The sequence below is a fragment of the Hypanus sabinus genome (genome assembly GCF_030144855.1).
Source record: "Hypanus sabinus isolate sHypSab1 chromosome X2 unlocalized genomic scaffold, sHypSab1.hap1 SUPER_X2_unloc_17, whole genome shotgun sequence".
NCBI classification, from domain to species: Eukaryota; Metazoa; Chordata; class Chondrichthyes; order Myliobatiformes; family Dasyatidae; genus Hypanus; species Hypanus sabinus.
The window spans coordinates 463,512-488,896 of record NW_026778987.1 but is presented as its reverse complement, the minus strand read 5'-3'; the positions used below and the strand labels follow the sequence as shown (position 1 = coordinate 488,896).

Sequence of the window (25,385 nt, the reverse complement as noted above, 5' to 3'; positions counted from 1 at the left end):
TAACTGCAATTTACAATTAATAGATCAAACAGTGGGCAGATTGATGAGGATTGTAAACTTTCAGTCGTTAAAACACATTACGTGGTTTACAAACAGCATTAATAGACTTGCACTTGATTTTAACTTATGGGATTAATGTCTCGAGGAAGTGTCAGTGGTAAGATTTCTCAGTATGTGGATGAATAATAAGCTGATGGGGAAGCACCTGTCAGTAAAATAATTGATAAATATAAAGGAGCTTTAAATCTCCTCAGACATCTATGTGGGTATTCTTGGGTGCAACATGAAAATCTTTGTTGACCAATTATATTTGTTTAATTTGATCTGTTCATGATTATGTCTGTGTGGCTTGTGGATCACCTTCATCTTCAAATTAAAAGTGTTTGTATGTGATACAATTACAGACTTTTAATTGTGTTCTGGTGCGGTAATGTTGTCTCCTGCTTTGGCTTTACTGATTGCAATGGGACAATTGCCCTCAAAGTAACAGAGGTTCAAGTTGATGTCAACATACTGGATTAATTTGCGGGTCAAGGAAATGATCATCCTGTTAAAGTTGTGCTAGAGGACGGTTGGGAACATCACTAGAAGAGTGTTTTTTGTTTTGGGTGGCTGGGTTCTTACCATGCTGCGAATATGGGTGTATTTGATGACACAGTATGTCCCACTGTAGCGTTCTCTGTAACCCCACATTGTTTTTTCCATTGACTTCAGGTGATTTTACTTTTTACACGATCGGATTCGGTTCTGCCTGAGAGTCTGTTGGTCATCAGTATATTAATGAAAGTTATTATCATACAGTAACCATTTTTACAGATGAATCAAAAGATAATTTAATTGGGGATGTTGGTGTGGCTGTTTTTGTGTGCCTGAATAGCAGGTAATGATAAAGAAATGACTTATAGCCATTTATCAGCATAGAAAGCAGAATTCTTTGCCAACAGTTTAGGCTTACAGTGGATGGAGGAAATTGGTCCTTATAATTTGCTCAGAATACATTTCAGTTTTGATGAGTCTTAAACAGGTCATTCTGGCAGTAGGTCAGATTGACTGTTGGAAACTTGACAAACGGTATTTCATATATAAAGTTTGATTTATATGTCTGCACATTATGGGGCCCTGCACATCACACTGTTGAGGGAAATGATGATGTTGACTGTTTAGCACCAAAAGCTGTTAAATGTTAAGCTGTGGATATAGACCTTCCACTTAGCAAATTAGAAGCTAAAGGGTTGGTAGTGTTAAGAATTAGGGGCTTATGGCAAGACGTAGGATAATGGACGTAAAGACAGACACCTTTCCAGAATACATAAACCTGTTGGGTTTATAGAAGAAGGGCTTAAAACAACTGAAGGAATGATATTCACATGACAGAAATATCCACACTATGCTTAATTATGCCTTGTAACTAATTGGAAAACTTCATTCTGTGTCGTGTACATTTTGTCATTATGAAACCGTCGAAACACATACTATTTCAATGTGAAGCGTACAAGGCTGAAGAAAAATCAAATGCAGTCTTCAGTACAATCTTTGCGAGGGTAGATAGTTTTCAAATAAAAGCTATTAAATTATGGGACTGACTTTAAATCAATTCACAGTTTGAGCTGGAAAAGGCACGTAATAATTGTGTTAAAGGTAAGGAAATAACATAAAGGGTAGCAAAGGTGAGTGGGCTGTTGGATTACTGAGATGCTCTTTTTATTTATTTATTAAATTTTTAGAAAATTACAAAGAATAAATGTAATGAAAAATTAGTATGAAAAAGAAAAATAATATTAGTCCTCCTCCCCATCCCCACCTTAACCCTTATCTAAAGAAAGAAATAAAGAAGAAAAAGATTGCCTCGATATTGGAGGATACCCACATCCTCCATGGAGTTCAAAATAATTTTAATATTTATTCTTACTTTCCCCAATTACATTATAATTTTATCTTCAAAGGACCTATATATTTAATCCTATCTTTTGTAGGTATGGGAGCCAAATTTTGAAAAATATATCATATTCATTTCTTAGATTATATGTAATTTTTTCAAGTGGAATACAACTATATATTTCATTATTCCAATAATCCATAGTTAAATATAACTCAGATTTCCAAGTAATTGCGATAACTTTTTTAGCTACTGCCAATCAATATTTATAATTTTTTTCTGATACATATTCAATTTAATTTTCGGTATTGTCCCTTCAATATCTCCTAATAAAAATAATATTGGACTATTTGGGAGTTGAACTCCAGTACTTTGTTCCAATAAAAGTCAGATATATCGAAAATGGTTGAATTTTAAAACAAGACCAAGTAGAATGTAAAAAAGTACCAATTTCTTGATTACATCGAAAGCATTGGTCAGACATATTTGAATTTAATCTATTTATTTTCTGTGGTGTTATATATAATTGATGTAAAAATTATATTGTATTAATCTAATTTGAACATTTATTGTATTTATCATACTATCAGAACATAATTTTGACCAACTTTTTCCAACAATTTTAACATTCAAATCAGTTTCCCATTTTTGTCTTGATTTATGAATTCCAGATTCAGTCTGTTTTTGAATCAAATTGTACATACAAGATGTAATTTTTTAAATTTTTCCTTTTTGAATTAATATTTCTATTTCACTAAGTTTTGGCATCAACATTGTTTGACCCAGCTTTTCTCGTAATTGTCCTTTAATTGAAAATAAGAGAAAAGAGTGTTGTTTGATATTTTATATTTATTTTTTCATTGCTCAAACGACATCAATACAATTACATATATATTTAATCCCCTTTTGGAACCAATTATGTAAAAGTTTATTATCCATTGTAAAAGGAATAAGCCTATTTTGAATTAAAGTTTATTTTTGCTAATAAAGATTTCTTTATCTTATCGTCCATATTTACCTTATTCCATAAATCATTCAAGTGTCTTAATATAGGAGATTCTTTTTTTTTCCGTATCAATTTGGATTCCCATTTATATGTAAAATCTTCTGGTATGTTTTCTCCTATCTTATCTAATTTTATTCTAATCCATGCCGGGTTTTTTTTTCATCAAAAAAAGATGCAATAAATCTAAGTTGAATTGCTTTATCATAATTGTTAAAATTTGGAAGTTGTAACCCTCCTAAATCAAATTTACATCTCAATTTTTCCAATGATATTCTTGACATCTTTCCTTTCCAAAGAAATTTCCTTACATATTTATTTAGTTCTTGAAAAAACTTCTGCGGTAATTGTATTGGTAAAGTTTGGAATATATATTGCAATCTATGGAATATATTCATTTTTACAGCATTAACTCTACCTATTAATGTTATTGGTAACATCATCCATTTATCAAGATCCTCTTTTATTTTTTTTTAATCATGGCAAATAATTTTGTTTATATAAATTTTTTACATCATTGTCAACTCTGATACCTAAATATTTTATCCCATTTATTGACCATCGAAATTGAGTTACTAATCGACATTGATTATAATTTCCTTTTGTAAGGGGTAAAATTTCACTTTTATTCCAATTTAATTTATACCCTGATACTTTCCCGTATTCTTCCAATTTAAAAGATAATCTTTGCAAAGATTGTAATAGGTTTGTAAAATAAATCAAAACATCATCAGCAAATAAATTAATTTTATATTCTTCTTGATTAACTCTAAAACCGCCAATATCTGAATCTGTTCTAATTAATTCAGCTAATGGTTCTTTTGCCAATACAAATAAAGCAGGTGATAACGGGCAGCCTTGTCCAGTTGACCTCGTTAAGCAAAATGGTGTTGAAATCTGAGCATTTGTAACTACTTCAGCTTGAGGATTAGTATTTAAGGTTTTAATCCATTGTATAAAAGATTTTCCTCGCTCATATTTTTCCAATACCTTAAACAAAAAAATCCCATTCCAATCTATCAAATGCTTTTTCTGCATCCAAAGCAAATGCCACACTCATTTCCTCTCTTTTTTGTGCCAGATGAATTATACTAAGTAACCAGGTTAGATTATCCATTGATTGTAATAAAATCTGTTTGATCCATATGCATTAATTTTGGTAAATATTTAGATATTCTATTAGATAAAATTTTTGCTATTATCTTATAATCTGTATTCAACAAAGAAATAGGCCTATATGATGTTGGTTTTAGAGGATCTCTTTTTTTGGCAATACAGTTATGATCGCTGTTAAAAAAGATTGTGGGAGTTTATGCATTCTTTCCACTTGGTATATTAATTCCATAGAGGGAGGAATTAATATATCTTTAATTTTTTTTATAAAATTCAGGAGGAAAACCATCTTCTTCTGGGGATTTGTTACTCTCAAGTGATCCTACAGCTTCTTCAACCTCTTTTAATGTAAAGGGCATATCTAATCCTTTCTGTTCTTCCAAATTAAATTTCGGAAGGGTTATTTGTGATAAAAATTTATCCATCTCAGTAATCTTATTTTGTGATTCTGATTGATATAGTTCAGTATATAAAAAAAAATAAAGTTTCATGAATTTCCAAAGGTTTATCAGCAACCTTATTTACACTTGTTCTAATTGCATTTATTGTTTTAAAAGCCTGTTCTGTTTTCAACTGCCAAGCAAGAATTTTATGTGATCTTTCACCTAATTCGTAATATTTCTGTTTAGTTCTCATAATTACTTTTTCTGTACGATATGTACGATATTATATTGTAGTTCTTTATTAACAAGTTGTCTTTGTTTTTGTTCTGTCATATATCTTTGAGATTCTTTTTCTAACTTTATATCTTTTCCCAATTTTCCTTCTTAATTTTAGATGTATAACTTATAATCTGACCCCTTAAATATGCTTTCATCGCTTCCTATAATACAATTTTACCCTCAACTGAATGTAAATTTGTATCCAAAAAAAATTGAATCTGTTTTTTCATAAAATCACAAAAATCTTGACGTTTTAATAAAATTGTATTAAATCTCCATCTAAGCTTTATGTCTATTTGAATAAAATGAATAATCTCTTTCTCTTGGATTAATTTTCCTCCATATATCAATCAGGTTTAAATCTTTCATTAATGATAAAGTAAGTTTTATTTCTTTTAATTTTGTAACAACTGTAGTTGACCTTTCCAAAACTGGATCTAAACAAAAATTAAAATCTCTGCCTATTAATATTTTATCATTTGCGTCAGCCAAGTTCAAAAAATCTTCTTGTATGAATTTTGCATCATTTTCATTTGGTGCATAAATGTTCATAAAATTCCATAATTCTGAAAAAATTTGACAATGTATAATCTCGTATCTCCCCACAGAATCAATTATTACATTTTGTATTTTAATTGGTAAAGATTTATTAACCGAAATTGCAACTCCTCTCGATTTTGAATTAAATGAAGTTGCTATAACATTTCCAACCCAATCTCTATTTAATTTCTTATGCCTGTGAACTTACTGAACACATCCTTGCCAGAAAAAAAAACTTATCCCAATCCACTCTTCCTAGATCCTTTTTCATTTCCACAAAATTGGCCGTTCTCCAATTTTACCAGAACATTAAGCTGCCAGTTCTGCCCCTCACTAATAGCAGTAATGTCGTTATCCCACGTGTCAACCCAAGCCCTAAACTCATCTGTTTTACCGACAATACTCCGTGCATTGAAATAGATGTTCCTGAGAATATGTATATCATCTGCTTTTTTTTTCATTTCCGTTTATACATGCAGTCCTCTCATGTTCCTTATCCTCCTGTACCTCACTATCTGCTCTGACACTCTGGTTCCCCTCCCTCTGCAAATCTAAATTAAATTCCCCGGAGCAGCACTGGCAAATCTACCCGCAAGAATTTTATTCCCCCCCCCCCCGCCCAGTTTAGGGGCAAACCGTCCCGTCGGAACAGGCCCCACCTTCCCGGGAACAAAGCCCAATTGACCAGAAACATGAAGCCCTCCCTCCTGCACCATCTCCTTAGCCACGTATTTAGCTGCACTCTCCGCACATTTATATTTACAGGGACATTACTCCTGACGCCGGTCCCGGGACCCGACCCGTTTACAGACCCGGAGCGGAACCGGAGCAGATTCTCAGCCACTGGTTTCCATCCCAGGGCGCGAAGAGAGGATAAAGTTTCCCCGGGAATTTATTCCCAGTGAAGGTGTGGAGATGGGACTTGGTCTCCGCGTTGTAAAATGAAACTGTCCCGGACTCGTAACTGAGATAAACTCCCACCCTCCCGGGGATGGGACGGGCAGCGAGACGGGACTCGGGGGAGGGGTGACCGGACACGTCATAATCCCGATATAACACGTCATAACTCCGCCTGATGACCCAGAATCCGGTCTCCGGACTCAGACTGACCCATTCCTCCCTCTCCACAGACTCTGCGGCGACTCCCAGACACCAGACCCGATTCCCCGTCACCTCCACCTCCCAGTAATGTCTCCCCGATGTGAATCCCTCCGATCCCAGCACACAAATCCAGTGTGTGAATCTCTTCCCGGTGTCAGGGAGATTCCTCCAGGTCCCGGTCCATCTCACACTCTTCCGATCCTCAGACACCTCGAGACCCGGATGCGCCGTTTCCACATCCAGGGTGACAGAGACTGGGGGGAGAAGCAGAGAATTAGAGAGTCCCCGGGGATCGGGGGGAGACTCGGACAGCGCGGTCCCGGGGATCGGGGGGAGACTCGGACAGCGCGGCCCCGGGGATCGTGGGGAGACTCGGACAGCGGGACCCCGGGGATCGGGGGGGAGACTCGGACAGCGCGGTCCCGGGGATCGGGGGGAGACTCGGACAGCGCGGTCCCGGGGATCGGGGGGAGACTCGGACAGCGCGGCCCCGGGGATCGGGGGGAGACTCGGGCAGCGGAGCCCCGGGGATCGGGGGGAGACTCGGGCAGCGCGGTCCCGGGGATCGGGGGGGGGGGAGACTCGGACAGCGGGGCCCCGGGGATCGGGGGGAGACTCGGACAGCGGGACCCCGGGGATCGGGGGGAGACTCGGGCAGCGCGGTCCCGGGGATCGGGGGGGGGGGAGACTCGGACAGCGCGGCCCCGGGGATCGGGGGGAGACTCGGGCAGCGCGGTCCCGGGGATCGGGGGGGGGGGAGACTCGGACAGCGCGGCCCCGGGGATCGGGGGGAGACTCGGGCAGCGCGGTCCCGGGGATCGGGTGGAGACTCGGACAGCGCGGCCCCGGGGATCGGGGGGAGACTCGGACAGCGCGGCCCCGGGGATCGGGGGGAGACTCGGACAGAGCGGCCCCGGGGATCGGGGGGAGACACGGACAGAGCGGCCCCGGGGATCGGGGGGAGACTCGGGCAGCGCGGCCCCGGGGATCGGGTGGAGACTCGGACAGCGCGGCCCCGGGGATCGGGGGGAGACACGGACAGAGCGGCCCCGGGGATCGGGGGGAGACTCGGACAGCGCGGCCCCGGGGATCGGGGGGAGACACGGACAGAGCGGCCCCGGGGATCGGGGGGAGACTCGGACAGCGCGGTCCCGGGGATCGGGGGGAGACTCGGACAGCGCGGCCCCGGGGATCGGGGGGAGACTCGGACGGCGCGGCCCCGGGGATCGGGTGGAGACTCGGACAGCGCGGCCCCGGGGATCGGGGGGAGACTCGGACGGCGCGGCCCCGGGGATCGGGGGGGGGGGGAGACTCGGACAGCGCGGTCCCGGGGATCGGGTGGAGACTCGGACAGCGCGGCCCCGGGGATCGGGGGGAGACTCGGACAGCGGGGTCCCGGGGATCGGGGGGAGACTCGGACAGCGGGGTCCCGGGGATCGGGTGGAGACTCGGACAGCGCGGTCCCGGGGATCGGGGGGAGACTCGGACAGCGCGGCCCCGGGGATCGGGGGGAGACTCGGACAGCGCGGCCCCGGGGATCGGGGGGAGACTCGGACAGCGCGGCCCCGGGGATCTGGGGGAGACTCGGGCAGCGAGGCCCCGGGGATCGGGGGGAGACTCGGACAGCGCGGCCCCGTGATGGGGGGGAGACTCGGACAGCGCGGTCCCGGGGATCGGGGGGAGACTCGGACAGCGGGGCCCCGGTGATCGGGTGGAGACTCGGACAGCGCGGTCCCGGGGATCGGGTGGAGACTCGGACAGCGCGGTCCCGGGGATCGGGGGGAGACTCGGACAGCGGGGCCCCGGGGATCGGGGGGAGACTCGGACAGCGAGGCCCCGGGGATCGGGGGGAGACTCGGACAGCGCGGTCCCGGGGATCGGGTGGAGACTCGGACAGCGCGGTCCCGGGGATCGGGGGGGAGACTCGGACAGCGGGGCCCCGGGGATCGGGGGGAGACTCGGACAGCGAGGCCCCGGGGATCGGGGGGAGACTCGGACAGCGCGGCCCCGGGGATCGGGGGGAGACTCGGACAGCGAGGCCCCGGGGATCGGGGGGAGACTCGGACAGCGGGGCCCCGGTGATCGGGGAGGAGACTCGGACAGCGTGGCCCCGGGGATCGGGGGGAGACTCGGACAGCGCGGCCCCGGGGATCGGGGGGAGACTCGGGCAGCGCGGCCCCGGGGATCGGGGGGAGACTCGGACAGCGCGGCCCCGGGGATCGGGGGTGGGGGCGGACTCGGACAGCGCGGCCCCGGGGATCGGGGGGAGACTCGGGCAGCGCGGCCCCGGGGATCGGGGGGAGACTCGGACAGCGCGGCCCCGGGGATCGGGGGGAGACTCGGACGGCGCGGCCCCGGGGATCGGGGGGAGACTCGGACAGCGCGGCCCCGGGGATCGGGGGGAGACTCGGACAGCGCGGCCCCGGGGATCTGGGGGAGACTCGGGCAGCGGGACCCCGGGGATCGGGGGGAGACTCGGGCAGCGCGGCCCCGGGGATCGGGGGGAGACTCGGACAGCGCGGCCCCGGGGATCGGGGGGAGACTCGGACAGCGGGGTCCCGGGGATCGGGGGGAGACTCGGACAGCGCGGCCCCGGGGATCGGGGGGAGACTCGGACAGCGGGGCCCCGGGGATCGGGGGGAGACTCGGGCAGCGGGGCCCCGGGGATCGGGGGGAGACTCGGACAGCGCGGTCCCGGGGATCGGGGGGAGACTCGGACAGCGCGGCTCCGGGGATCGGGGGGAGACTCGGACAGCGCGGTCCCGGGGATCGGGGGGAGACTCGGACAGCGCGGTCCCGGGGATCGGGGGGAGACTCGGACAGCGCGGCCCCGGGGATCGGGGGGAGACTCGGACAGCGCGGCCCCGGGGATCGGGGGGAGACTCGGACAGCGCGGCCCCGGGGATCGGGGGGGAGACTCGGACAGCGCGGCCCCGTGATGGGGGGGAGACTCGGACAGAGCGGCCCCGGGTATCGGGGGGAGACTCGGACAGCGGGGTCCCGGGGATCGGGGGGAGACTCGGACAGCGGGGCCCCGGGTATCGGGGGGAGACTCGGACAGCGGGGTCCTGGGGATCGGGGGGAGACTCGGACTGCGCGGCCCCGGGGATCGGGGGGAGACTCGGACAGCGGGGACCCGGGGATCGGGGGCAGACTCGGACAGCGCGGCCCCGGGGATCGGGGGGTGACTCGGACAGCGCGGCCCCGGGGATCGGAGGGAGACTCGGACAGCGCGGCCCCGGGGTTCGGGGGGAGACTCGGACAGCGCGGCCCCGGTGATCGGGGGGAGACTCGGGCAGTGGGACCCGGGGATCGGGGGGTGGTGGAGATCTCAGGCGCGGTCGGGTGGCCGACACGAACCTTTGATTCGACAAAAGCAGATGTCTCCACAAGGGTTTTCCGCTGAACAGGGGAAACATCCTCGCTCACTCCTGCCTGTTGACCCCTGAAAGAATTTTGTGTTTCCATGAGATCTCCTCTCATTCTCCGAAACTGGGAAAAGAGAACATAGAGCAGTACAGCACAGGAACAGGCCCGTCATACAATGTTCACTTTCATTTGTGAGTGGGAACTGGGGCAGTGTGATGGTTTGAAACAGTAAAGGAGGTGATGATGGGAACCGGTAGGGGAGAGATGAATGGCAGATTGAACCAGGAGGGGGTGGGGTGGAAACCCTGTGGGTGATCTGTGTGTGTAGACGTAATGAGAAGCTAGAGGGGGCAAAGATGGCAGATCAGGATGACTTTGTCCCCTTTCCCAGAGCCCCATCCCCCGCAGCCCCTCATTAGGACAGGGGATGAATTTACAGGAACCCTTAAGCAACACAGGTCTGGATGAAGTGTTTCAGTCTGAACCGTCGACTGTTTACTCTTTTCCATAGAAACTACCCGGCCTGCTGTTCCCCCAACAATTTGTTTGTGTTACTCTGCTTTAAATATATTCAATTATTTGGCCTCCACAGCTGCCTGTGGCAGATTCACTATCCTGTGGATAAAGGAATTCCTCCTCATCTCTGTCCTAAATGGACATCCCTATAGTCGGAGGCTGTGCTTACCGTTCCCGACCCACCCACATCCTCCCAATATCAACTCTCTCCAGACAGGTGTCAGAGAGATCTGGCGAGACCCTTCATCAGGACCTGTGCAGCTTGGATTACCAGCATCTGTAGATTTTCTCCTGTTTGATTTTTAATGCAGGAGTTAATAAGTAAACTTCTTGATTGGCCAGAGTCTCAAAAGTTATGGGGAGGAGACTGGAGAATAGGGTTGAGAGGGATGATAAATCAGCCATTCTTCTGAACTCCAGTGAGTACAGGCCCAGAACCATCAAACACTCCTCAAATGTTAACTCTTTCATTCCCGGAATTATTCTTGTGAATCATCTGCACCCCCTCCAATGCCAGCACATGATTTCCGATGGAAGGGACCCAAAACTGCTCACAGTACTCCAAGTGTGGTCTGACCAATGCCTTATAAATCCTCAGAATTACATCCTTGCTCTTGTACTCTAATCCTCTCGAAATGAAAGCAAACATTGAGTTTGCCAATCTTACCACTGACACAAACTGCAAGTTAACCTTCAGGGAATCCTGCACAAGGACACCCATGTCCGTTTGCACCTCTGATTTTTGAATTTCGCCCTGTTTACAGAATTGTCTATGCCTTTATTCCTTCGATCAAAGTCGTACCTGCCTAAGTTTGTACCTGTCAAACTCTACCTGTACTACAAGATCCCTATTCCGTATACTGGTGCATTCAAATAAGACCATAAGACAAAGCAGCAGAAGCCGGCCCTTCGGCCCTTCGAATCTGCTCCGCCATTTTATCATAAGCTGATCCATTCTCCCATTTAGTGCCACTCCCCCACCCTCTCACCATGACCTTTGATGCCCTGGCTACTCAGATACTTATCAATCTCTGCCTTAAATACACCCAATGACCTGGACTCCACTGCCGCAACAAATTTACAGATTCACCACCCTCTAGCTAAAAAAATTTCTTTGCATCTCCGTTCTGAGTGGGCGCCCTTCAATCCTTAAGTCATGCTCTCTCGTACTAGACTCCCCCACCATGGGAAACAACTTTGCCACATCCACTCTGTCCATGCCTTTTAAAATTCAACATGTTTCTGTGAGGTTCCTCCTCATTCTTCTAAACTGCACGGAGTTCAGTCCAAGAATGATCAAATGTTCCTCAGATGTTAACCCTCTCATTCCCGGAATCATTCTGGTGAATCTGCTCTGAACCCTCTCCAATGTCAGAACATCCTTTCTTAAATAAGGAGCCCAAAACTGCACACAGTATTCCAAGTGAGGTCTTACCACTGCCTTATAGAGCCTCAACATCACATCCCTGCTCTTATATTTTATTCCTCTAGAAATGAATGTCAACCTTCTTCACCACCGACTCAACCTGGAGACTAACCTTAAGGGTATCCTGCACGAGCACCCTCAAGTCCCGTTGCATCTCAGAACTTTGAATTCTCTCTCCACTTAAATAATAACCATACACTTTTCAACATTGTATTTCATTTGCCACTTCTTTGACCATTCTCCAAATCTATCCAAGTCTCTCTGCAGACTCTCTGTTTCCTCAGGTGGGGGAGTTTCCACCTACCTTTGTATCATCAGCAAACTTAGCCACAAAGCCATCTTTTCCATAATCCAAATCGTTGATATACAACGTAAAAAGAAGTGGCCCCAACACGGACCCCTCTGGAACACCACTTTTAACCGGCAGACAACCAGAATGGGATCCTTTATTCCCACTCTCTGTTTCCTCCCAATCAGCCAACGCTCTATCGACAGATGTAACTTTCCCGTAATTCCATGGGCTCTTATCTTGTTGAGCAACCTCATGTGTGGCACCTTGTCAAAGGCCTTCTGAAAATCCAAATACACAACATCCACTGCATCTCCCTTGTCCAGCCTACTTGTAATCTCCTCAAGAGATTTCAATGGGTTTGTCAGGCAGGATTTTCCTTTAAGGCAACCATGCTGAGTTTGGCCTATCTTGTCATATGCCTCCAGGTACTCCGTAACCTCATTCTTGACAATTGACTCCCACCGATGTCAAGCTAACAGGTCTATAATTCACTTTTTGCTTCCTTGCCCCTTTCTTAAATACCAGAGTGGCATTTACAATCTTCCACTCCTCCGGAACCATGTCAGAATCTATTGACTTTTGAAAGATCATTGCTAATGCCTCCGCGATCTCCACAGCTACTTCCTTCAAAACACAAGGGTGAATTCCATCTGGTCCTGGAGATTTATCTACCCTGAGACTATCCAGCTTCCTGAGTACTTTCTCTGTCGTAATTGTGACTGCGCACACTTCTCTTCCCTGACACCCTTGAGTGTCCGGTATACTGCTGATATCTTCCTCAGTGAGGACTGATGAAAATACTCGTTCAGTTCCTCAGCCATCTCCTTATCTCCCATTACAATTTCTCCAGCATCATTTTCTATCAGTCCTATATCCACTCTCACCGGTTTTTTACTCTTTATATACTTGAAAAAGCTTTTGGTATCTTCTTTGATATTATTTGCTAGCTTTCTTTCATAGTTCATCTTTTCCCTCTTAATGGCCTTCTTAGTTTCCTTTTGTAAGCTTTTAAAAACTTTCCAATACTCTGTCTTCCCAGTAATTTTTGCTTCCTTGAATTCCCTCTCCTTTGCTTTTACTTTGGCTTTCACTTCTCTTGTCAGCCACGGTTGCATCTTTTTCCATTCGAAAATTTCTTCTTTTTTGGAATATATCTGTCTTGCATATTCCTCACTTCTCGCATAAACTCCAGCCACTGCTGCTCTGCTGTCCTCCCGCTAGTGTCCCTTCCCAGTCAAATTTGGCCAGTTCCTCTCTCGGCCACTGGAATTTCCTTTACTCCACTGAAATACTGACACATCAGATTTCTGCTTCTCTTTCTCAAATTTCACAGTGAAGTCAATCATGTTAAGATCACTGTCACCTAACAGTTCCTTCACCTCAATCTCTCTAATCACCTCTGGGTCATTACACAATATCCAATCCAGTACCTCTGATCCCCTAGTGGGCTCAACAACAAGCTGTTCTGAAATAGCATCTCGTAGACATTCTACAAATTCTCTCTCTTGAGATCCAGTGTCGACCTGATTTTCCCAATCCACTCGCATGTTAAAATCCTCTCAATTATCATAACACTGCCCCTCTGGCAAGCCTTTTCTATTTCCTGTTGTAATTTGTAGTCCACATCGCTGCAGCTGTTAGGAGGCCGGTAGATAACTGCCATCAGGGTCCTTTTACCCCTGCGATTTCTTATCTCAACCCATAAAGATTCTGCACCTTCCAATCCTATGTCACCTCTTTCCCATCCCCCTGCCAAATTAGTTTAAACCCTCCCTAACAGCTCTATTAAACATTTCTGCTATGATATATATCCCCTTTGGGTTCAGGTGTAACCCATCCTTTTTGAACAGTTAATACTTCCCCCAAAAGAGATCCCAATGATCCAAGAATCTGAAGCCCTGCCCCCTGCACCAGTCTCTCAGCCACACATTCATCAGCCTGATCCTACTATTCTTGCCCTCGCTAGCACATGGCACAGGTAGCAATCCTGAGATTACTACCCTGGAGGTCCTGCTTCTCAGCTTCATTCTTAACTCCCAGAAATCTCTCTTCAGGACCTCCTCCCTTTTCCTCTCTATGTCATTGTTACCATCATGTACCAAGACAGCTGGCTGCTCGCCCTCTCCCTTCAGAATATTCTGGACCCGATCCGAGACATCCCGTACCCTGGCACCTGGGAGGCAGCCCACCATGCGGGTATCTCTATCAGGCTCACAGAATCTCCTGTCTGTTACCCTGACTATGGAATCCCCTATGACTACCGCATTCCTCTTCTCCCTCCTTCCCTCCTGCACAACAGCGCCAGGCTCAGTGCCAGAGACCCGCTCACCGTGGCCGTCCCCTGTCAGGTCATCCACCTCAACAGCATCCAAAACGATATACTTGTTGCTGAGGGGGGCAGACACAGTGGTGCTCTCCACTACCCTGGCATTTCCCTTCCCTCTCCTGACAGTCACCCAGTTTTCTGACCCCTGTAGGCTAGGGATGACTACCTCCCTGTAGCTCCTGTCTATCACCTCTTTGTTTTCTCTAATAAGCAGTAGGTCATCAAGCTGCTGCTCCAGATCCCTAACACGGTCTCCGAGGAGCTGAATCTCGGTTCACCTGGTGCAGATGTGGCTATCAGGGAGGCTGGAGGTCTCCCAGGATTCCCACATCTGACACCCTGAACAAAGCACTAACCCTGCAGACATGCTACCTAATTCTACAGGAATGAAACAAAGAAAGATAGGTCTACTCACCCACTTACTTCACCAAGCACATGAACTTTTTAAACCGTTAGCTAATGTGCCCTGCTGTTCCCCCGTCCGTCCAGGCCGATTTGCCAAGGGGAGAAAAAGAGTCGGTTCCTCGCTCTCGGCTCTTCCCGTTACCGCCTGAGCCCGTTGAGCCAAAGCCCTACACTCTGCTGCCACCCACTCCGCTGCCCGCTGTATAGGGTGGTCATCTTTTTAAACTCTCCGTGCTGTCCTGCGCAGTCTCGCCGTTCTAGTACGCAAAGTTTTTTTTTTACACTGCCTTCCTTCAGAATTTAGCTCCCACGCCGCCCTTCTTGTCCCAATCTAAAAAACCACCTTCAGTCGTGTATTCATCAGCCTATTCCACACTGTCCACATGAAATTCAGCAAGGCCTTTGATGTCGATGATAGACCACACTTGGAGCATTGTCTGCATTTCCGGTTCCCGAATATGGGGACGATGTCATTACACTGGACAGGAGGCTTCAGGAGGATGTTACCAGGACTGGGGGCTTGGGTTAAAAGCAAAGAGTGAGTAAGCGTGGGCTATTCAGCTGTAGTGTAGGATGTTCAGGTGTGACCCCTTATCAAGGTAAATAATTCTAAGGAGCTTAAATAACGTTCTTTTTCCAAGAAATGGGAGTACAGAACCAAAGGCCTCCGATTGAAAGTGAGATGGGAAATTGGGTAACATTCTCAGAGAGAGGGAGGTTGGTGAACGGAATTTGCCCTCAGACGCTGTCGAAACAGGTAAAAAATAACATATTTTAAAATAAATACACAGATGGGAAATGGTTAGAGGGATGGGGGGTGTGGCAAATACACACAAATGGGCCATGCTCAAGAAGACATCTTAGTCTTGCAAATTGATGAAGTGGGCTGTGAGTTCAACATCCATCAAACCCTCCCAGATCATCCTCCTGAGGAATCTCACCCCGGAGTCTGTCTGTGAAGTGTTGATGTGACGTCACGTCAGAGGGCAGCTCAGTGACACAGAACAGACAGACTGGGTAAGGACGGCAGATTTCAATCCTAAATGGGAATTTGTGCCTATTTCTGTTGCCGTGTGTCACACTCTGTTAGTGTGTGTGTGTGTGTGTGTGTGTGTGTGTGTGTGTGTGTGTGTGTGTGTTGATTGTGGTAAATATCCGTGTGGAGTGTATACACATTGAAGGAGAGTGTGCACATTGAAGAATTTGTATGTTACAGTGTGTCATCACATGTCTGGTGTGTGTTGACAATGAGTCACACGTGATTGAGTTGTTTAAATCAATAAATGACTGTCTCTGAAGAGTCTGGTTTCCAGGTTACTGAGGGAAATAACAACGTACATTGCTGAGGCTCTGACTACAATCTGCCAGTCCTTCCTGTGTATGTGTGTGAGGGAGCTTTGCCAGGCCGGTTATGCTGTGTGTGCTTCTCCCGAGATGAAATCTTGACCCATGTCAATGCTTGTTGGTGTGTCCGAGCTCATTCTCACAATGCTTCAATGTAGTGGTCTGATCACCATGAGACATAGGAGCAGAATTAGGCCATTTTCCTATCGAGTCTGCTCCGCCATTCAATAATTGCTGATCATTTTTTCCCTCCTCAGCCCCACTACCTGGTCTTCTCCCCGTAACCTTTGATGCTGTGTCCAATCTAGAACCTATCAAGCTCTGCCTTAAATACACCCAACAGGTTCCACAAATTCAACAGCTGCTGGCACAAATTTCTCCACATGTTTTAAATAGATTCCCCCTCTGTCTTGAGGCTGTGCCCTCTTGTCCTAAACTCCACCACCATGGGAAACATCCTTTCCACATCTACTCTGTCTAGGACTTTCAACATTCGAAAGGTTTCTAGGACTTTCAACATTTGAAAGGTTCCAATGAGATTCCCCCTCATCTTTCTAAATTCCAGCGAGTACAGACACAGAGCTATCAAACTTTCCTCGTATGATAACCCTTTCATTCCTGGAATCATCCTTATGAAATGAACCTTCTGCAATGCCAGCACATCTTTTCTTAGACGAGGAGCCCAAAATTGTTCACAATACTCAAGGTGAGTCTTCACCAGTGCCTTATAAATCCTCAGCATCACATCCCTGCTCTTGAACTGAATGCTATTTGAACCGATTGAATTCAATGCTAACATTGGATTTGCCTTCCTCACCAGTGACTCTACCTTCAAGTTAACCTTTAGAGAGTTCTGCAGAATGACTGCTAAGTCCAATTTCGTCTCAGATTTTTTGATTTTTTCCCCATTTGAAAAAAAAATCTGCACATTATTTCTACGACCAAAGTGCAGGACCATGTATTTTCCAACATTGTATATAATTTGCCAATTTCTTTCCCATTCTCCTCATCCATGTCCTTGTCCAGCCTAACTGTTTCCTCAACACTACCGGCCCCTCCGCCAATCTTCGTATCATCTGCAAAACCTGGAAACAAAGCCATCTACTCTAGGACAAGAGGGTGTGACTTCATGATTGAAGGACGTCCTTTTAGAACTGAGATGTGGAGAAATTACTTTAGTCAGTGTGTGTGGAGAATCTGTGGAATTTGTTGCGACATGTGGCTGTGGAGGCCAAGGCATATTTAAGGCAGAGATGTACCGGTTCTCATTTAGCCAGGGCATCAAATGGTATGGGGTGAAAGCAGGGGAGTGGGGATGTCTGGAAGAATTGGGTCTTCCCATGACTGAATATTGGAGCAAACTCAATGGGCCGAATGGCCTATTTCTGCTCCTACATCTTATTGTCTATTCCATCAGCTAAATCTTGATATACAGCATAAAATGAAGGTGTCCTAACACTGACCCCTGTGGAACACGACTCACTGGCAGCCAACCAGAAAAGGATCCCTTTACTTTCATTCACTGCTTCCTACCAATCAGCCAATGTTCCAACCATGCCTGTAACTTTTCTGTAATACCATGGCCTCTTAACCTGGTTACCACCTTCATGCGTGGCACTTTGTCAAAGGCCTTCCGAGATTCCAAATATACAACATCCACTGCTTCCCCTTTATCGATCCTGCTTGTAATCTCCTCAAAGAATCCCAACAGGTTTGTCAGGCAGGATATTCCCTAACGAAGCCATGCTGACTTGTCCTATCTTGTCCAGGGTCACCAAGTATTCCATAGCCTCAGACTTAACAACTGACTCCAATTTCTTCCCAACCACAGAGGTGAGGCAAACTGGTCAATAATTTCCTTTCTGCTGCCTTCCTCCTTACTTAAAGAGTCAAGTGACATTTGCCATTTTCCAGTCCTCTGGCACCATGCCAGGGTCCAATGATTTTGAAAGATCATTTGGAATGCCTCCATAATTTCTACTGCAACCTCTTTCAGAACACTGGGGTGCAGTTCATCTGGTCTGGGTGACTTATGTACCTTTAGGGCTTTCAGCTTTTTGAGCAGCTTCTCCCTTGTAACAGTAACTGCACTCACTTCTCTTCCCTCGCACTCTTCAACACCGGGCACAGTGCTGGTGTCTTCCACGGTGAATACTGGTGCAAAATATTTGGCTTATCTGCCATCTCTTTATCCTCTGTTATTATGCATCCAGCCTCATTTTCTAGCTGTCCTATATCCACTCTCATCTCTGTTTTATTTTTTTACAATACTTGAAAAATAATTTGATATTGTTTGCTATCTTGTTTTCCAAAGATAGGTGTGTAAAAAGGGCCTGAAGGATCATTGGATACCAGAGTCACTCCAACCACAACCTGTACCAGTTGCTACCATCCGGGATACGGTACCGCAGCATAAAAGCCGGGAGCAACAGGCTCCGGGACAGCTTCTTCAACCAGGCCAGTTCAATTCAAATCAATTTCTTGTTTATTTTTTCCCACCCAATCATCCTTTTAGTTCCCCTCTGTAGATATTTAAAAGCTTCCCAATCCTCTCCCTTCCGAATAATTTTTGTTTAGTTGTATGCCCTCTCCTTTGCCTTTACATTAACTTTTCTTCCCTTGTCAGCCATGGTTGTACTATTTCACCATTTGAGTATTTATTTATTTTTGGAGTACATCTATCCTCATTTTCCCAGAAACTGACACCATTTCTGCTCTGCTCTCATCCCTGGCAGCATCTCCTTCCAATTTGCTTTGGCCAACTCCTCTCTCAGACCACTGTAATTTCTTTTACTCCTCTGAAATACTACATTGTCAGGCTTTACTGTCTCCTTATCAGATTTCAAGTTGAACTCGGTCATGTTGTGAGCTCTGCCTCCTAAGGTTTCTTTTCACTACTCACCTCTGGTTCGATACATAACACCCAATCCAGTAGAGCTGTTCCCCGAGTAGGCTCAACGACAAACTGCTCTAGAAAGCCATCACATTGCATTCAACAAACTCACTCTCTTGAGATCCTTTACCAACCTGATTTTCCCAATTGCCCTGCATGTTTAAATTTCCCATGATTATCATAACAATGTCCTTTTCATCAGCCTTTTCTATTTCCAGTTGTAATCTGTGGGTGCCAACCCACTGACTGTTGGGAGGCCTGTATATGACTGGTGTCAGTGTCATTTTTACTTTTGCAGTTCCTTACCTCAACCCACAAGATTCAACATCTTCCAATCCTATTTCACATCTTGCTACTGATTTACCAGCAGAGCCACACCACCCCCTCACCCGACCTTCCTATACCACCAATACATTGTGTAACCTTGGACATTCAGATCCCAACTACAACCATGATTCCGTGATGGTCACAACAACATCACAACACCAGTTCCTCTGGTTGGATCCAAACTTATGCACTGGTGTGTTAGTGCATTCGCCTGGGATTGGAACACAGTGGTTCATCCGCCAGTCCCGTGTATTGATTGTATTGTGACCCTGTGCTGGTGTGTCCAGGGGTCGGACATCTCCAGCTGACCATGTGACAGTGATGCCTCCCAGTCAGTGGGGTTGATGTGGAATAAACTTCAGTTCCCCTTCAGCCCAGTATTACAGACAATCTTTGCCTCAAATTGGAACTAAATTGATCTTCATAAACAAGGAGAAATGAATCTTTGTAAGTTTTACCTCGATTAATAGCATCAAGCGTTTCTCTCAGCACTGTGTTCAACAAATAGAGGTGATCGAATTTTTCAACCGGTAGGGTCTCATCTGTCACTGACAATTCCTGGACATCGTCATTAATCCTGTAAATATTAAACTGCTGGTTATAAATTGCTATTCTGAACTATTTTCAAATCCATTCAGTGTTTCAGTAAAGAGCCTGTCCTACCTTCTGTTCCGACGAACTTCCTCCTGAAATAAATAAAACACAAATCTGATTAGACTTGGACTTACTGTCCACATCCTGAATTTCATCCAAATCATTACAAAGTGTTGAAAATTCCCACTCCCACAATCACTCAGACACACGGACAATACAGAACCATGGGGTAAATGACAGGGAAAGTTTCTGAATGTCAGACCATTACTGAGAGGAAGAAACTTACAGGGAAGACAGGACAGGCTGTGCATTATCATCTGGATATGACGTCAGTGTGATAGGATGGAGGATTTTAAGATCAGTGATGTATCTGATTGTGTGCAGGTGGAGGAAGTTCCTCTATTTATGGGGAGACTCGTGGGGAGATGTAATTCCAGATGGATTTTAACAAATTCCAAAAGAAATTTAGAGAGGAGGATGTGAAACTTGCTGCCACAGGAGTGGATGAAATGGAACAGCAGAGTGACTGTAATGGGGAGGCTGGATAAACACGTGAGGGACCAGGGAGTTCGGGGCACTGTTGCTGGGTGTGGTGAGTAGGTGGCAGGGGGCTTGTGAAGCAGGGAAACTGATAGAAGATGGACCTAATGGCCTGTTTATGATAGAGAATGGGATATAATCCCATGCGAAATATATCCAAAAAATAAAGAGACAGTGAAAGTTTCCATAATCTGATGGAAACCGGATATGGAGGATAAGTCTAACGTGTGGGTCAAATTCTTTGTTCTCAGTGATTGACAGAGAGACCCTCACACCCTCCGCACCAGACACACTCACAGCCTGTGACTGGAACCGGGTGTTAATGGGAGTTTCAGAGGATATTTAATGCGGTAATTAAGGAAACAGTCAGCAGCTCTGTGTTATGACCGGAGTAAATAATTTCAGAGAGTTTGCATTCTGTCCTGGGATGTACAGAAGTTGTGGAAGCTGAGTTTTGGGACAATAGACAATTGGTGCAGGAGTAGGCCCTTCGGCCCTTCTAGCCAGCACAGCCATTCACTGTGATCATGGCTGATCATACACAATCAGTACCCTGTTCCTGCCCTCTCCCCAAATCCCTTGACCCCACGATCTATATGAGCTCTATCTAACTCTCCCTTGAATGCATCCAGAGACTTAGCCTCCACTGCCTTCTGGGGCAGAGCATTCCACATATCCAGCACTCTCTGGGTGAAAAAGTTTTCTGCATCTCTGTTCTAAATGGCCTACCCCTTATTCTTAAACTGTGGCCTCTAGTTCTGGACTCACCCATCAGCGGGAACATGCTTCCTGCCTTCAGCGTGTCCAAACCCTTAATAATCTTATTATTATAAGACAATAACAACCCTGAATAGATGCATCAATGGTCTGGTGAGAAACAGTTTGCTGCCATTTGTAAATGTTGTGTGTAGGAGCAACACGTCTGTTTTCTGTCTGCATTGTATTCTGCGTTACGTGTTTATTATGGTAACTCGTCACGTGAGTGGGGACGTGGTAAAACTGAAGGGAAAAGGTTACGTATCTGTACTTTGTTCTGGGCAGTTTTGAGCTGGGGACGTGCGGATGTCATTCTGTACTTGACCGCTGTGTTGCAGCTTACTTTACAATGAATTACCCTGAAGTTTCATCGCTTCAAGATTGTATTTTGCTAATGAAGGACTGAAAGCGTACCTTGGACATTTTGAAATGTCATTATTGGAGTGATGGGAGGGCGCATCATGCAGGTATAACAACTTGTGTGAGGACACCAGCAGCGGCAATTGATTTGTTAGAATTGGCCCCTGTGCTGTGTTTATTTCAAATATACCACTGTTCATTTAGTGCCTTTTGACAGAAACAAATTGAAATATAATCCCTCACCTTGAGAAACATCACACTGTCGTTCTGATCCATCTGTTCCTTTAACTTAGTGACTTCCTCATGAATAATCCTTATATTCTCTTGAAGAGCCAGAAGATTTTTCTCCATTGCGTTGAGAATCCTCTTCTCCTCTTCCCTGAGATCCCTGAGTAAGCTCTGCTCTTTCTCAGTGATAATCTGGCGCAGTTCAGCAAACTGGGATGAGATTTGGGACTGAAGGCTGTGTGACTGTTCCTGTCGAATGAAAGGTGAAGAATAATATACTGCATTGCTGTGCTCTGTTTCCTTTTGTCGTTCAGTTCGGTCTATTGGAGTCCATGCTACTTCTGAGTGCATTCCCGTCAACACCATTCCCTCACGTTTTCCTGAAACCTATTCTCACTTATTGACCCATAAACTCCCATCTGATTCACACACACCCTCCCCACCTTCACAGGGTTAACGGTAATTAGCCATTCATCCGGCATGTCCTTGGGATGTGTCGGAATCTCTCGTGGTCACAGGGGGAGCATGCAAACTCCACACAGACAGCACCAGAGGTCAGGATCGAACCCAGGTCACTGGAGCTGCGATACTCGGCTGTTCTGCATTAAATGGAGCAAAACTCGACAGTAATATCAGAAATTCCGCTCAGGAAGCCTCACCTGAACTCCGGAAATCTTCTCTTTCTGTTGCTGCTCCTTTTCCTGGAAGTCTGATTCCTTTTTTGTGAGAGAGTCTAAGGAAGATTTTAGCTGATCCTGGAAGTCAGAGAGTGAAGGAAATTGAGACAAAGATGCTTCAAAAGAAACAGGTGATCAAACCCGATTATCACACAAAATGCCGGAGGAACTCAGTGAGTCAGGCAGCATCTATTCAGGGGAAATAAACAGCCGGTGTTTCGGGATGAGACCGTTCATTAGCACTGGGAAGGAATGGACAGAAGCCAGAATAAAAAGGTTGGGGACAAGAACCAGCTGACAGGTGACGGGTGAGACAACGTGAGGGGGAACGTGGGGGAGGCTGATGAAGTGAGAAGCTGAGAGGGGACAGGTGGAAGAGGTAAAGAGCTGGAGAAGAAGGAATCTAATACGAGAAGACAATCGACCATGGAAGAAACGGGAGGAACTGAGCTGTTTGCGGCCCTCAATGGTGACGAGGGAGGAGGTTAGGAGTCAGGTGTAGCACTTGTCCCGCTTGCAGGTGTCGGTGAAAGTTGCAAAGATTGATGTGTTGGTTATGGAGTCTCGTGTGATGCTATGTAGGACAAAGGAAATGTGTGAAGTATTGAACTAACGTTAGTTTTTACCATGTATTTTTTAACAGCTTCTTTAATCGGCCGGAAGCGGTGCACTCGGTGTTCCTCCGCCACTGCACAGATCATACAGATCAGTGTCTTGTCTGTTTCACAAAACAGCTTCAGTTCTTCCTCATGTTCCTCGCAGTGACGTTTACTTTCCTTCCCTTTCAGATTCAGGCTTAGATTCCGAACTTTCTGTGTCAGATTTGCTAAGGCCCGATTCACCCTGAGGGTGCGGTCAGCAAACTCCTCTCTACATTCCGGGCAGGAGTTTCTCTCCTCCCTTTCCCAATACTGTGTGATACAAGAGCGACAGAAGTTGTGTCCACACTCCAGTATAATCGGATCGGTGAAGAAATCCAGGCAGACGGGACAAATTACCTCCTCGCTCAAACTCTCGGTCTCTCCTTTCGAAGCCATGTTAACTCCAGCACTTCCTGATTCAGAATGCTTTCACTTTCGGGGAGTTGCTGATCCCCTGCAGTACCGCGATTGTCCACTACGCGCGCTGCAGACTCGGGGAATCACACAACACACACACAATGCTGGTGGAACACAGCAGGCCAGGCAGCATCTGTAGGGAGAAGCACTGTCGACGTTTCGGGCCGAGACCCTTCGTCAGGACAGCTGGTGTGGTATACTGTGTCCGGTCTTCCCGGTGTGGCCTTTTATATATTGCTGAGACCCGACGCAGACTGGGAGACCGTTTCGCTGAACACCTACGCTCTGCCCACCAGAGAAAGCAGATCTCCCAGTGGCCACACATTTTAATTCCACGTCCCATTCCCATTCTGATATGTCTATCCATGGACTCCTCTACTGTCAAGATGAAGCCGCATTCAGGTTGGAGGAACAACACATGGGTAGCCTCCAACCTGATGGCATGAACATTGACTTCTCTCATTTCTGTTAATGCCCCTTCTCCCCTTCTTACCCCATCCCTGACATATTTAGTTGTTCGTCTTTTTTTTTCTCTCTCCCTCTCCCCATCACTGCCTGTTCTCCATCTCTTTCCGGTGCTCCCTTCCCCTTTCGTTCTGCCGAAGCCTCCCGTCCCATGATCCTTTCCCTTCCCCAGCTCTGTATCCCTGTGGCCAATCACCTTTCCAGCTCTTAGCTTCATCCCACCCCCTCCGGTCTTCTCCTATCATTTCGCATTTCCGCCTCCCCCTCCTACTTTCAAATCTCTTAATATCTTTCCTTTCGGTTAGTCTTGACGAAATGTCTCGGCCCGAAACGTCGACAGTTCTTCTTCCTATAGATGCTGCCTGGCCTGCTGTGTTCCACCAGGATTTTGTGTGTGTTGCTTGAATTTCAGCATCTGCAGATTTCCTCGTGTTTGCTCAGGGAATCAAAGTGGTTTTGCTGGATGTGTTCAGTGGAAATTCTGGCCTTTTCTATGTTGAGTGTGGGATCAAACACACATTAAAGAGACAACAGATACGAAAACGCATCCATGGACTGTCTAAGCCCGGCTACGAGCGGAGGACGGTTGGCCGTATGGCTGGCAACCCCATCTTGTAAAATTCCAGTGCGACAAAAACGTCAGCTGAATCTCCAAAGGCCTCATCCATGCGGTCGGAAGGACATTCCCCTGGAAGACGATTGAAGTCCTGAGATGAAAGGAGAAGCCATGTGCCCCCTGGGGTGGTTCACTACTACCATAACTGTGAGGCTTCCTCAGCCAACCCGGCCTCTCCCTGTCCAGTGTAGAGGACCCCTGTAGTTCCAATGGTGTCCCTGTCGTCTGGAATGTGTCAGTAGGCAGCATTCCTGTACGACTGGGCTTCGCAAACTTTTTTTAATGCCAAGGACCAATACCAGTAACCGTGGATCTCAGGTTGGGAACCGCTGCTCTCCAGACATCTCGATGTGATGGCAGGCCAACAGGTTTCGGGCGTCTTTCCCCGAGTTGATGATCTTCCAGCAGCAATCGCTGTCTATTTCCAGAGCATCCTGGGAACAGCCCGAGGATCAGTGAGCCTTCTGTCACACACAAACACACACAGCTGGGCTCAGACATACATCACTCTCACATTCCTCCCTTTGTGACACCCTACTTGCTCCGTAGCCCCCGGTATGAAGCTCAAACTGTTGCAAACCTGCCCTTTAAATTCATGGCTGAGGCTGTGTTGTGTCTGTTCACTGTTTGAGTTTGATATTAAATGAAGAGCATTGAATGGGAAGGAAGGTTTGAATAGAAGAATAAAGATCTCCTCTGAAGGTATATGGGGTCCTGGTGAGAGCGTACATGGAACACTGTGCACAGGTCTGGTCTCCCTCCTGGAGTCAGCCTGTGGGATGAAGAGAAGATTTCAGAGATTGATTTGGGGGGTGCGGTAGTGTCCTCAGAGAGATTACATTGACTGGGCCTGTCTCAAAATTGGAGAAATAAGAGGTGGTCTGACTGAGACAGACAC

The 25,385-nt window shown here is 46.7% G+C and overlaps 1 protein-coding gene across 1 annotated transcript; it reads right to left on the bottom strand.

Annotated features, from left to right (window-relative positions):
- Nucleotides 1-1,842: 1,842 nt before the first annotated feature.
- LOC132385752 (E3 ubiquitin-protein ligase TRIM39-like) lies at nt 1,843-23,420 on the bottom strand. The gene is made up of 7 exons (XM_059957977.1): nt 22,975-23,420; nt 22,331-22,426; nt 21,687-21,920; nt 19,857-19,879; nt 19,652-19,770; nt 9,656-9,787; nt 1,843-6,549 (listed from the first exon to the last, which is right to left on the bottom strand). Exons 1-7 carry the CDS (start codon nt 23,383-23,385, stop codon nt 5,999-6,001), a joined length of 1,566 nt encoding a protein of 521 aa, XP_059813960.1. The 5' UTR covers nt 23,386-23,420; the 3' UTR covers nt 1,843-5,998.
- Nucleotides 23,421-25,385: the final 1,965 nt, after the last annotated feature.